Here is a 14,401-nt window from a genome sequence, read left to right on the forward strand (position 1 = left end):
GAAAGAGCATCCACTTTCCAAGCTGTGGGATGAAACCTTTTGTGCAAAACTTTGGCAGCTGGTGGTTTAGTGGAGAAGCGAACAGATCTATGTCTGGAGTTCCCCATGACACTGTCAATTTCTGAAATACATGAGGATCCAATTTCCACTCGTGGGGATCCATAATTTGTCTGCTCAACACATCTGCTAAGGAATTCTGTGCTCCTGGCAGAAACCTTGCCTGAAGATTTAGCTGTAAACTGAGAGCAGTCTCCCACAAAATCATTGCTTGCCTGCAGAGGGGATAAGAATGTGTTCCGCCTTGCTTGTTGATGTACCACATGACAGTTGTGTTGTCTGTTAGAATCAACACCTGTCCTGGAAGAAGTAAATCCTTGAAAGCTATTAATGCAAACTGGACTGCTAACATCTCTTTCAAGTTGATATGTAGATGCTGTAGTCTGGCAGGCCACTTGTCTTGTATCCACTTTCCATTCAGATGAGCTCCCAAGCTATGTCTGAGGCATCTGTCGTTAGAATCTGACTCGCCTCTGGCCGGGTCACAGAGAGTCCCTTGTTTAGGTGACATTCCTGAGCCCACCACAAAAATTCCTTTTGAATGCAAGGTATTATTTGAATGACAGTGTCCAAATCCTGGCAGTGCTGTGTCCATACATTTTGAGATACCATTGCAGCTTCCTCATATGCAGTTTGGCATTGGGAAGCACCAGAATACAAGATGCCATGAACCCCAAGGCTTGAAGGACTGTCCTTGCAGTCAGCCTGGACAGATGAGACAACTGATGAAAGTAAAGGGAAAGATTCTTTTGTTTGTCCGGGGTCAAAAAGGCCATCTGGGATGCTGTATTCAGTCTCACACCCAGAAAGCACATGTCCTGAGAGGGTACTAGACTGGACTTTATTTCGTTCACAGAATACCCCAGGCATCTTAGCACTGCTATCACATAGTGTAAATGATGAAGAAGTTCGTCCTTTCCTTGAGCCAGAATCAGGCAATTGTCCAAGTAAGGATAAATCTGTATTCCTTTTAACCTGAGGAAAGCTATCACTGGAGCCAGAACTTTCGTGAACACTCTGGGCGCAGTAGATAAGCCAAAGGGCAATGCAGAGAACTGATAATGAGAATTCCCAGCTCGAAAATGCAGATACTTCCTGCAACTCAGTCTGATAGGAACATGAAGATAAGCCTCCTTGAGATCTAAAGTTACCATCCAATGATCTTTGCCCAGCAGGGGTAAAAGCTGCTGTAACGTCAACATTTTGAACTTGGGAATGTCCAGATAAGTGTTGAGGATAGATAGGTCCAAAATTGGTCTCCACGTGTTCCCTTTCTTTGGTACTAGGAACAGGCGAGAATAAAATCCTAGGCCCACCTCTGGCATAGGGACTGGCTGAATGGCCCCTATTTGGAGTAACAGAGAAATTTGCTTGTGAGCCTCTATTCTTTGTGGAGGAGGAACGTCTGGCATGCCTTTGAAAGGAGGCAAGGTATGGAAATAAAACCTGTAACCGTGGTGTATGATATCCAATACCCATCTGTCTTGGGTAATTAAACTCCAATTTTCTTTGAAAAGTGCCAACCTTCCTCCCAAAGGTGCTGCCAGACGAGAAGGCTCTGGCAGCTGAAAAGGTAGGTCATTGGGTCTGTTTACGAAAGGACTGACCCCTGCCCTCACCCGAAGACTGTGCAGGAGAACTCCCTGTCCTAGGCCTGAAAGAACCCTGAGCTCTGCCCCTACCACGTCTAGCTCTACCCCTAGACTGGGAATCATAAGAAGGATACGTCCACCCTTTAGCAGGCCAATTTCTACTAAACTTTGGAGGCTGAACCTGCAAAAAATCTTTAACAGTCTGCATAGACTTAGCCTTGTCTTCCATTTTCTTTAAAACTGACTCAACAGGAGAACCAAACAACACATCAGATTGTAAAGGAGCATCTAAAATCCTTGTTTTAACATGGTCAGATAAATTCTGATCCCTCAGCCAGGCGTGCCTGCGAATAACTGACCCAGTAGCAGCCACCCTAGACGAGGCCTGTACAGCATCAAAACCACATTGCAAAGAATGCTTACCCACCTGTTCAGAAACATGAACTAAATCTTGCAACTCTTTACAATCAATACCTTCCACCAGAGCATCAACCTTAGACTTCAATTGTGAAAGGAGATAATTTTGGTATTTCAACATGTGAAACTGGCAATTCAAGGCCCTCATAGCTAGAGTGGAGGAAGTATAAACTTTCTTTCCCCATCTATCCAAAGCCCTGGCCTCTTTATCAGAAGGAACCGGATTCTTGACAACAGAAGCCTTAACACCTTTAGGCCCCTGACTAACAGTTTCTGGGTCCGCCCTAGGACTCTTAAAAAGATACTTATGAGCTTCAGGCACCCTGTAATACCTATCCGGTTTAACAGGAGCAGGAGGCAAAGAATCAGGATTAAGAGAAGCCTCTGAAAAAACATCTTCTACCACATCCAAAACAGGAGGTATAGCCAAAGGCCTATGCTGGGGTAAAAACAAAAACTCCCTAAGCCTTTTCCTGGAATCAGAGAAGTCCTGACCTTCCCACTTAAAATGTTCCCTCATGGAATGAAGAGTTTCTGAAAATGAAAAATCCTCAGGAGGAGAAGCTGAAGGAGTAGAATCATCCACCTCAGAATCAGAATAAGGAGAATACTCCTGCAAGTCTTCAGCCGAAGACTCTGACACATCCGAAGCCTGCTCAAAACTACCTAACTCAGGCTCCACCCTAGGCCTCTTATCAGGAGGGGGCAAGGAACCCCTAATCAAAGTAATCAAATCTTCTGCCATTTTAAGCATATGCTTCTTGGGCACAGTTCCAGAAGAACTAGGGGTGACACCAACCGAAGCTAAACCTGGCCTGCCTCTGGGAGAAGCCTTGGAAACAGAAGGAGAGGGCCTAACCACCTTAGGAAGAGAGGGTAGTATAGTAGCCTGAGAAGCCCCTTCAGCCTGACCTGCCTCCTGAGAGGCCACATCCTGCAACAACAAAGTCTCTCCCTGGGAACCCAAAGAAATCTCCGGTGGAACCACCGGCTCCACCGACACCTCTAAAGAACCGGCGTCCGGTACGGACGGTTCTTCAAGCCTAGGCTTAATTGCTTTGTCCTTGCGCTTCTTCGAGGAAGCGGGCGTCGGAGCATCCGACGGCATTTTATAATTGCACCGCTTCCCGAAGACCAACCTGGCACAATCTAACCTTCTCTTTATAGTGCGTTTATTGAATCTAGCACAAGAGCGGCACCCAACAACGTCGTGCTCAGGCCCTAAACAAGGAATACACAAAGTATGATAATCTCTATGCGGTATTTGTTTCCCACAAGAAATACAATTATTCACGTTTTCTGACATCCGGTAAACCACTGAGGCAAGAAAAAACTAAAATATTCCCCAACGGGGTACTTAGCCAACTTTGAGTCGGTCTGAAACTCCGGAATCGAAAAATTTCAGAACGCCAACCGGCACTTGCAAAGCTGCTTCTGCATCAGACCATGCGGCAAAAAAGACTGAGGATATGACGTCGGTCATGCGCATTTGTACCCTGACGTCCTGATGTCAGTCAAATGCGCCTTGACCGACGTCAGCCTTATACTTTGATAGTCGGGCCGACCGAGGACAGTGGACTACCCAAGTGTAAGGACTGCAGCAATGTGAGATGAAGAACATCCTTTTCTATGGCTCCCTGCAGAAAGAGTCCCTCCAATATGGGGTTCTTCAGGACATCTGATTAGCTGGTATGAGATATATGCCTTTTTTTTTTCTTGAGGTGGAGCTTGTATCTTTGGGTTATCACTTGAAGGACCTACTTGTCCTGATCTGCATTCTTCTACATCTGTAAACAAGGCTAGTCTGCCTCCACACTGATTTACACAGAAAGAGAGACATTTGGAGAAACATAGGTCTGTGGCAGGGAGTGAGACGAGGAGAGGAAGCCCTAATATAGTCAGAGCTGTTCTGTGTGAGGCGTGCTGCCCTGAGGGACCAAAGGTTTCCATTTGGGGTTACCCTGACATTTTCTCTTGTGAGTACCTCACTTGTACTTGTTTATTCCTGGCTTGGCATCAGTAAAAGGGCCAACTCTCTGAAGAGCAATTTCTGCTATTCCAGAGGACAGGGGAATGAAAAAAATTGTCTAACCAGCTGAATGGTTTTCCCTGCCTCTTCCAATCCATTAATATTTCTTGGCATGGGGGTCACAAGTGCAGACCACTTTCTAATGGGGCATCTGAGATCTGCAACTTAATATCCTCTGACAAGGGCTGTATCCACAGCATCACAGCCATATTTAATAGCATTTCTACTTGTATGACAAGTGACCTGGGCCTAAAATAAACTATCTGCCTTCACAGACAGATTAGTAATCCCCTCCATTCTAACCACTAATTATTTTACGAGAATGGCCTGTTATTTGACCATATGGTTCTGACAATTAAATTCTCTGAAAGCAAGGGTGGCTGCCATGTACAATTCTTCCCAGAAGTCCAAGCTGTTTCGCTCCTGGCCACTGGGAAGACTGCGGAGAGCTGGAACCAGTATGGACCCCCTAACTGAATCCAGGGGACAACACAGTTGAATCCACAATACGGGTCTTACACAAAAATAAATATGGGACTTAGTAGAAGTGGTCTGGCTATGTGAGACAAGGGCCACACAGCCCAGTTTTAAGGTTGCAAAGAATGCACCCTTAACTGCCTCCAGGACTGAGGAATGACCATGGCATTAGGTGGATCACTTTTGGGTGTTAAATACTGTCTTGGTCTTCTATTAGTCTTTGATAAAGCATCCCCAAATGGCATGTCCACAGGGAGGAGAACCAGAGGATTTGACATCTTCCATATTATTACTATATACTAACAGGAAAGACATCTGCTGAGTGAAAGCCAAACCATCTTCCTGTGAACCAGAAAAGGAGGTGGCTGGGTGAGTGGACTGGTCCCTCAAACAGTCATTGAAAATGGTTTTAACTAGGTACAAAATTAGTCATGTCGATGGCAGCATACAATATGGGATATTGTGGCTAGGCTACTAATGGTCTTCTGGATTAGCAGCCTTGCAATGACCTGTGAACCTATGAACCTAGGACTCAGTTGTGGCAGGCAGGAAAGGCAGGCATCTTGTGTTTGGATATACTGATCCTCAATTTTAGCATGGATGCCCCAGAGATATGGTTATACAGACAAGCCTCCCTGACCTCTAAACCTAGAACAGTGGATGTCCTTTTGTACTACAATCTAGTGTTGACCCCCATCCTTCACCTTGGAAATAATGACATTGGTCTTAGACCTAGAACCCTACAGGTAGGCATCTAGGCAAACTGACAAAGTTTCAGTTCTGAAGGAAAGTTAAAATATAAATTCATGGTGATCTCTACAGGAACTTCAACACAGACCTGGGTAATGCAGACACCAAGGCCAGGGACTGAGCAAGTATCTCCATCAGAACTTCTGCCCTCGACCCCAAGGAAAAACTCAAGGTCTACCTGAGGGCCCCATGTTTCACTCCCCTCCTTTCTCTTATGGCACTTCTTCATATATTTATTCTGTTTTGGGGGAATGTCCAAAAGTAGCTGCTGTGGCCAAAAGACACGGCAGTCTGAGACAAGGTCTTAAGCTTCTTCTTGTCAAGCTAATTTTGAAGAACTAGATTCTTTCATCTCAAAGTCTTCTAGCTAAAGCCAGGACAGAGACTGCAAGACTTGATGCTATGGCCTGCACCTAAACAGAAAAGGTAATGCACATGAAGTCACTGTGGAAGATTTGTGTGTCACAAGTGCACTTACTGATGATAAAAGAGGAGAAAACACCCTAATATCTTGCTATAATCAGCAATGTTAAGTGGAGCAATAATATGTGAAGAAATCCAACAGGTTACTTGTCTGCACTCTCCAATGTCTGGGCTGGCAAGCAAACCTGAATTATGTCAAGAAAGAACTTATGATGATGCAGACAAGGTCTTCAGATGCAGAATGCCCTAACATCCCAAGATGCTGGCATTCTTCTGTCCAACAGAGGGAAGGGTTCACAACTCTAATAGTTTACCAGGCTTCATTATCTTCTGGGAAGCCAGCTAAAAGACTAACAATGACTGCTAACTGTGACTCATATCATGAGCATCATAAGTTAAACAAAACATATCTTAAATTAGGTGACAAAATAAATGCCTTTGGCATTTTAGTCTAAAGTTAAAGGAAGTTTCTACAATAGTAGAAAATAAGTTCAAATGAAGAAAATATAAACAGCCTACATGACAGCATCTCATGGTTTTCTGCTTAATAGTGAATCTTAAGAGTACTTGTGGCTTACTAATCTATAGTACATTTACATTGAACATTAATTAATGATCTGAACAGTTTCTATAGTTAAAGGGCACTTAATTTAACAAACCTTACCACAGATGAAGCAGGTGCCTGTGATCGCTCAGCACTGGAGGCATGTTTTAAAATATCAGACACACTGGCTGAAGTTCGAGTGGCATTTTGCCTAATTTCAACAATAAAAATACAGACAAAAGAGGTATAACATGTTTAGTATTAAGAAACAGTGAATTCAGAATAAAAATTAAGTGCTAATAAACACAGAAAAATTGTTTTTTTTAATGTACTCAATCGCAAAAAGACTTGAAAGGCTAAGGTATATCATTCTAAATAACTCATCGACAACATTAATCAAACCAGAAGTTTTGTTTTCTATACATCTCCTTAAGATGTTGATAGTTAAAAAAATGTTGCTTCATAACACACAAACATCAAACAACCATATGCCTTCACAGCTTACTTTAATAACAAGTTGACAAGTGTAGGAAAGGAATACAGGTATGTAGTAGGCTTCCAGCTTTAACTAAACCACACAAACAACTCACTGCCCATCTTTTTTTTAATCCTAAAAGCACCACTTACAACCCAGATAGGAAAACCTTATTCATTCCATCCTTCACTCCTTCTGTAATTTCTTTTATGAAATAGAAACTCTTTAAAAAGTAGGTAGTGACCTCAATGCTGGTTAAGCAATTAATTCTTTATCCCATGTTCTGTGTTCCTGTATGTAATCCATTGTTAAGTCTTCGCTGCTGAACTGTATAATTCAACAGCATTCAAATTCCACATCCAAGCAGTCCTCATAATCTGAAACCAAATGAAGATTCTACCTCTTGAAACGGTCATCCAAAACATTCTCTGAAATTGTGTAAAGCAGCTCAACAAAAACTGCTTTACAAGATCAAATAATACAAAAATTAAAGTTAAGAAAGGCAATGTAACTCATGTATTTTTTTATACATCTTATTTCTTCTCTTCCGACATTTGACTGTCAGTCCTCCCCTCCGGAGGAGCCATCAAAGAGGCAAAAAAAAGGTTTTGCATTCTGATCCACAACCCTACCCATTGGCAGGTGATGAGAAAACCATTATCACAGGGTTTTTCAATGCTCTCCCATGATATATACATGCTCATATACACACATACCTACGAGTGCTACAGTCAATGGCTTAAAACCCAAGTCCAGGTTCTTTGGTCCTGAGGCAATTATCATCTGCAATTCTGGCTAGCCAGGGTCATTACTTTCCTCAACCTCAGCACTCAAACTGCTAGTCAGACATATTGTGTCATTGTCAGAGCTTCATCCATCTGTACCACAGAGCTGGGATCAACCTTTTGTTTTTTATTTTTTTAAACCAGAAAAGGCTTGCAGCTACAGCTGCCAGATGTCAAGGACAAATTCGAAGTACATGGTACAATGGTGCAGAAACAACTCTGTATGAATGCCACAGCACACCCACAGGAAGGCTTCTAAAATGTAATCAAGGCATAACTCCACTTTCTCACACAGTTAACATTATCTCACGGAGTTATTTTTTTTCTGTCTTTAACATAAAAAGAAGTTATGTACTCACTACAACATTCCATGTGAGTTGCCCATCTTGCCTTCATTCTGTACTTGTGGGTTTGGAACTGACCCTCAGTTCCGATTCGGCTGTTTACAAAAGTTCGAGGTCTCCAACTAGCTTGTGGCTTACTCCTTATCCCATGATGCTCTAGTCCCCAGATCTTGTTTGCTGGTATACTAATACACGTATATACGAATTCTTCATTATGTTACAAGCCAAGAAGAGGGTCAGAGAATATCAGATGCCAGTTAGTAACCTCTCGATCCTCCAGGAGCTAAAAAGGCTGAAGGTAGGAGGGTGGGACATGAGAATGAAAATGAGATGGACAACTCACATGGAACATTATAGTGAGTACATAACTTCTTTATGTGAAGTTGTCCTATCTCGTCTTCATTCTGTACTTGTGGGACAGCATCCCAAGCACCATCTTTCTTGGGTGGCTCACAGAAGAACATTCTTCAGAACAGTGGACCTAAAAGAGGCCCTATCCCTGGAGGCCAAATTCACTTTGTAATAAGTGATAAAGGTATGAGGCCCTTGCCCATGTTGCTGCCGTGCAAATGGTATCAATTGGCAATTTTGCACGAAAAGCAGAAGAGGTTGAAATAGCCATGGCAGAATCAGCTCTTACTTCATCTGGAAGTTGTTTATTTACTGACTGATAGGCAGATGATATACAATCTGACAACCATCTGGACAGAGTGTTTTTTGTTACTGAACCTCCTTTCGGAGTCTGAAAAGGATACGAATAATTAATAAGGCTTTCCTTTGTTCTGTGTAAATAGAAATGTAATTGTCTATGTACATCAAGATGGTGTAACATGTATTCTGCCTTATTGCCATACTTAGGGAAAAAACTGGTAAGTCTATAGACTGATTTAAGTTTGCTTCCGACCATACTTTTGGTAGAGAAGATGGGTTTGTGCGGAGTGAAACAGCATATAAGGAGGTTTGATAAATAATGCTTGTAATTCCGAAACCCTTCTAGCTGAAGTGATAGGCACCAAGAAAATAATCTTCCAGGTTAAGAACTTCAAGTCACAGGATGATGCAGGTTCAAAGGGGGGAAGAATTATACGAGATAATACAAAATTTAGGTTCCATGGAGGTAGAGGTGGTTTAATGGGTGGTCTTAATAAAAGTTAGTACCTCTCAAGAAAGCTTTACAAAGTCTGTGGGACATAACTTTCGGTCCCCCTCCTCCAGAATGAAAATTAGAGATTGCTGCTAATTGTACTCTAATAGTAGCTGCAGCTGCTCCCTCATTAAAAAGTTTTGCTAGAAATTCCATTATAGAAGATATAGATGCAGAGAAAGGGTCAAATATGATTTTTTTAAAGCCCAAGAGGAAAATCTTTTCCACTTGCTGAGATATAATCTTCTCATAGAAGCTTTATGAGAAGAAATCGGATATGTTGCACTGAGGCTGAAAGGTTAGGTAGCCTGGCTATGTTTGGAATTGGAGCAGCCAAGCTGTCAACTTGAGGGTTTGATGAGATGGATGGAGCATTCCTGACGGATGGGTCAGAAGATTAGTCACTGGGTTCAGTATCCAAGGCTCCTCCTGAAGATAAGGCTGCAAGAAGGGGAACCAAATTTGACGAGGCCAGTAAGGGGCTAGAAGTATTAAGGTCCTTCCCAATGCACTGGCTTTCTGAAGAACTTTGGGTATCAAAGGGAAAGGAGGGAAGGCGTACGAGAGACCCGAAGGCCAATCGTGTACAAGTGCATCCCCTGGGGATTCCCCCGGAGAGGGGATTATAGGGGAAGGTAGCTGCTGCATTTGGCGTTCATGGATGTGGCAAAAAGATCGCAGCAAGGCTGGCCCCATTTGCGAAAAATTATTTCTGCTACGTTTTGTTTCAGGGACCACTCGTGAGGCATCATTATTGCCCTGCTGAGTTTGTCTATAATCATGCTTGATTTCCCCGGGATATGCACCGCTACCAAAAAGCGTTGGGAGGAGGTTGCTCACTGCCATACTCTCAGGGCCTCTCGACAAAGGGGGGAAGATTTAATACCTCCTTGTTTGTTTATATACCATACCACTGACATACTGTCCGTTTGGATGGTTGGATCGCAATCATTTCTAGTGGAAGAGAGTCTTGGAATGCCTGCAACACAAGAAGCACCACTTATCTCTAGGACATTGATGTGCAAATGGGCCTAGTCATCCTGCCAAGTGCCTTGGACGGTTCTTCCTTGATAATGTCCCCCCACCCCAACCTATCTGGGAAGCATCCATGGTCACTGTGGCAAGCGGTTGTGGAATAACAAAAGGTCGACTCAGAGTCACTTGATCAGAGTGAAGCCACCAACGAAGGTCTGTCCTGCAAGATTCTGTTAACATCATCTGGTGCGACATTGGAAGTTCCTGCACAGACCACTGAGTGAACAGCAGCCACTGCAGAATTCTCATGTGCAGCCGCACTAAGGGAATTACATTTATCGCTACTGTCATCGTGCCTAGTACTTTTAGAACTGTCCTTGCTTGAGCCTACCTTTTGAAGAGAAGATCTAAAACCTGTACTCGAATGGCTTGTACTCTCTCTGGTGGAAGCTTTACCATCATTGTTGTAGTGTCTAAATCTGCTCCTATAAAAATGAGGCAGATTTTTTGCAGTTTATTGTGATCCCTAAACGGGAACACAGTTTCAGAGTTGTGTCTCTTGCTTCTGTTATTAGATGCTTGGTGGTGGTGGTGGTTAGTAGCCAGTCATTTAGATACGGAAACACTCAGAGTCCTAAACATCTCAGGTGAGCCGTAACTACTGCCATACATTTAGTGAACACTCTGGAGGCTGCAGTGAGACCAAAGGGCAGAACTTGAAACTGGTAGTGACTGGCTCCCAGCCGAAAGCACAGATAACTCCTAGATGGTCTGTCCATTTTTATGTGGTAGTACACATCCTGTAGGTCTATAGAGGAGAAAGGGAAGTATTGACTGCAGTGTCACTATCCGGAACTTTGCCATTTTTACAGATTTGTTTAGTCTACTGAGATCCAGTATGGGTCTCCAAGTCTCTTGTTTTCTTCGGAACCAAAAAGAACCTTGAGTAAGTCCCAGATCCTGTCTGGTCTACGGGAACAGGTTGGATAACTCCTTTCTAGCAACTTGTGTATTTCTAGGGTTGCTTGTTTCCTGTGACTGTGTGGAATGTCCGGAATGCTTTTTATGCATGGGGATGAATGGAAAAGGGTATGGAGTAACCTCTGGATATGATGCTTTGTATCCACTTATCTTTTGTTATTTTTAGTCAGGCGTATGGGTACAAGGATAATAGACTCCTGGCTGCCTACAGAGAGGAACAGACAGGCCTCCTTTCAGGAGTGCTGAAAGGGCTTACTAAAGGAGGATTCTCTGTTGCCCTGGTTCTGCGGACCCTCTCTGCCACGTGGCCAGCATCTTCCATTATTGCTTCTCCCTCTGCCCCTGGGGGAAGGCTTACCAAGTGCTTCTTGAGAAACTCTCTGGGGATTTTTGAAACCACATTTTCTCCCCTTTTGACCTTTAGGATAAGGCCTAGAAGGTGTGGAAAAATGGACTTCGATGGCAGAGAGAGAGTTTTCCCTTCTTGTTCACTCCTGGTTAGTGCATCTTTGACCTTAGGCCCGAACAAGGACGGGTTGTCAAAGGGGTTGTTAAAGGATGACTTGAAGGGTTCCACAAAGTTACACAAGCGCATCCAGGAAAGTCTCCTACGGGAAATTCCTGAAACCACTGCCCTACTCGCTCCATTGGCTGCATAAGAAACAAGCCTCATGGATTAGTTTACTACTGAATACAAGGTGGAGAGCTGGGAGGACACTTTCTGCTACCCCCGCAGCTACTGAACCCTGGAGAGCATCTTCAAGCTCCTTCAGGAGTTCCCTCTGCAACCTGGTGAACTGTGTAAGGTAATTCAGGGACCGGAGTGTAAAGGTCACTGAAGAAAACATGCACGTTCCATATCTGTCCATCGTATCTGACTCTCTGTTTGGCGGATGGACAGAAGTGGACGTCACTGACAACTCCTTTTTGGTGGCCGCCACCATCATAGTATCTACTGGGACACCTTTTGTAAGGAAGGTTTTATCCTCTTGGGACGTGATGAATTTATTTGGCCTCCAGGGAACACGGTCCACTGAGTCTGGAGACTCCCACACCTTTCGACAAACTAAATCCATAAGTTCATCGAAAGGCAGGCAGAAACACCCAAGTGGTGGAAGGGCGATACCTAAAAGCCTGCAGGTAGACAGACTCCTCATCGGAAGGGTTGATAGGCTTCCAGCCACCTCTCTGCTTAAGGATTTCTAGAATGTCTGCAAAGGAGACGTCCTCAGAGGGTGACCATGGGGACCCTTCTGACTTATCAAGGTCTGTGTCTGATGTGATAGACTCCTCTGGGGAGACCAAATGCTTCCTCTTGCACAATCTCTTGCGTTGGACCTCTTCAGAAGGGCATTCTGGAGAGGTTTCAGAAGGGACGGGTTCACCCACTGTGGCATCCTGAGGCCTTGAGTCTCCACATCTGTTCTGTGTGGAACTGATTGCACTGAGACTCCTGGGGAGGAATGACTGGATCTGAGTGGAGGTGCTCGTGGGGACAGCACTCTTCTCATCATCTCGAAAGCCCCCCGCCCATGACTCTAGGATGCCTCCAAAGAACCAGAAGGCTTCCCCGGCACCAAGGGGGTTGGCTCTGAAGCTAATAACTGTCCGATCTGACTGTCCTCCCCAGACCTGACTAGAGAGTGTCAGCTCCTAGACTCCTCAAGCTCAGATGGCTCCGATAAAGTCAGAGCAGAAGTTGGAGCGTTAGATCCTGGAGCAGGTCTCAGCTCCATCAATTCCACTACTTTCAGCACCATGCATTCCAGTTCCAATTCCCCATGGAGGGTCAGAGGAGGAATCGATAATGAAGGGGTAGGTCCACTCAGCTCTGAAGCTTACTGGGTCGGTTCCGACAATAATTTAGCAAGCGCTGGTGTACTCAAGAGCCTCCTTATCACACGATCCACATCTTCATCTGACAAACATCTGGAGGACCGAGAAAAGGGGGCAGGAAATCTTGACTTTTGCAGCATAGGTGATCTTAAAATCGGACATACCGGTTCCATGACAGGGGACCATCTCAGAGACTGTAGTACCATTCACTCCGAAACTGGAGGAACCGAAGTAGATGATTTCTCGGGCCAGATGGATTTCAGGTCCGATGAGGTCATTTATGAAATTTTATTTGAAGGTCCAGATTGGTCTGAAGAGGATGAAGATCTTTTAGCTGACTTCAAAGACCTAGGAGGAGGGAAGAGGTTTTCTTTAATGCACTCTTACCTTCTTTGACGGATTCCAAAAAGGAAGTCTTTAACAACCCTCTCAGTATAAGCTTATTTTTTCCCTCAAGTAGAACCCTTGAACTAAATGAATGGCATATGGAGCACGACTCCAGCAAATTTAACACTCCAAGGCAATAGACACATTCAGTATGACCGTCAAAGGCATTGTTTGAGAGCAGTTGGCACATTTCTTAAACCCTGAAGGTTTAGTATCTTTTGATTGCTTAGATATAGTATCAGCAAATAGCAACACAACTTAACAACAGGAGAAAAAACAATTAAAGCAATAAAACTACTATTTGCAGCCTAAAAGAGTTCTCTAAGTTAAACGAGCTATTTAGGAAAAGTAAAGTTATGTACACTTACCATAAAGGTAAATGTTCGAGTGTATTCACTGTTGCAGTCATCACATTTGGGTTATCTGTTTGCAGTAGCCCTCAGTCGGCCTGATTATCAAAGTCTTGGGTCCTGCGCCAGTTGCTGTCTCATCTTCCATGACTTCAGGTAGTCAGGGGCATAAAGCATGCAGCAGACACCATTACATCAGTTTTTCTTGCCCCAGATGTCAGGTGCCCCCATAATGGGAAGCAACTGTATACAAGGTTACACCTCCAACAAAAAAGCAAATGCACCAAAAAGTTTTAAGCATAGTAAACAAGAATAGAGGTATAGTCAATAGAAATCAGGGGGCTGGAGGGAGGGTAACCAGGACTGCAACAGTGAATACACAAACATCTACATTTATGGTAAGTGCACACAACTGTACTATGTTCTTCGTGTTTCACTGTTGCAGTCATCACATTTGGGTAGCGTGTTTCACTGTTGCAGTCATCACATTTGGGTAGCTTCCCAATGCTAAGGATGGGAGGAGGTAATTAGACAGCATTAGGACCAGCGATAAGGCCCTGCAAGACTGCAGTGGCAAAGCCAGCTCTGGATTTAGAAAAAATTGGCAAGTGGTAATGCTTGGTGAAGGTATGTACAGAACTCCAGGTAGCAGCTTCTAGGATGTCCCTGGTAGGGACACCTCTGAGAAAGGCTGTAGAGGTAGATGCAGCCCTGGTAGAATGTGGTCTTATCCCCTGTGGGGTAGGTTTTCCATGGTGCTTATAGCAGAAATTAATGCAATGGCCTATCCATTTTGAAATGGTTTGCTTTGAAATAGCATTCCCCCTCAGCCCCT

General features: G+C 44.0%; 1 protein-coding gene across 1 annotated transcript in view; it reads right to left on the reverse strand.

Annotated features, from left to right (window-relative positions):
* LOC122794901 (pleiotropic regulator 1-like) overlaps positions 1–14,401 on the reverse strand; it is a 319,076-nt gene that overhangs the window by 42,732 nt on the left and 261,943 nt on the right. The window contains exon 6 of the mRNA XM_044063497.1: positions 6,410–6,500. Within this exon, the coding sequence (XP_043919432.1) occupies positions 6,410–6,500 (91 nt within the window). The remainder of the gene's footprint in view (positions 1–6,409; positions 6,501–14,401) is intronic.

This window comes from Protopterus annectens, chromosome 2.part1 (genome assembly GCF_019279795.1).
Source record: "Protopterus annectens isolate FY-2018-M chromosome 2.part1, PAN1.0, whole genome shotgun sequence".
Lineage (NCBI taxonomy): Eukaryota > Metazoa > Chordata > Ceratodontiformes > Protopteridae > Protopterus > Protopterus annectens.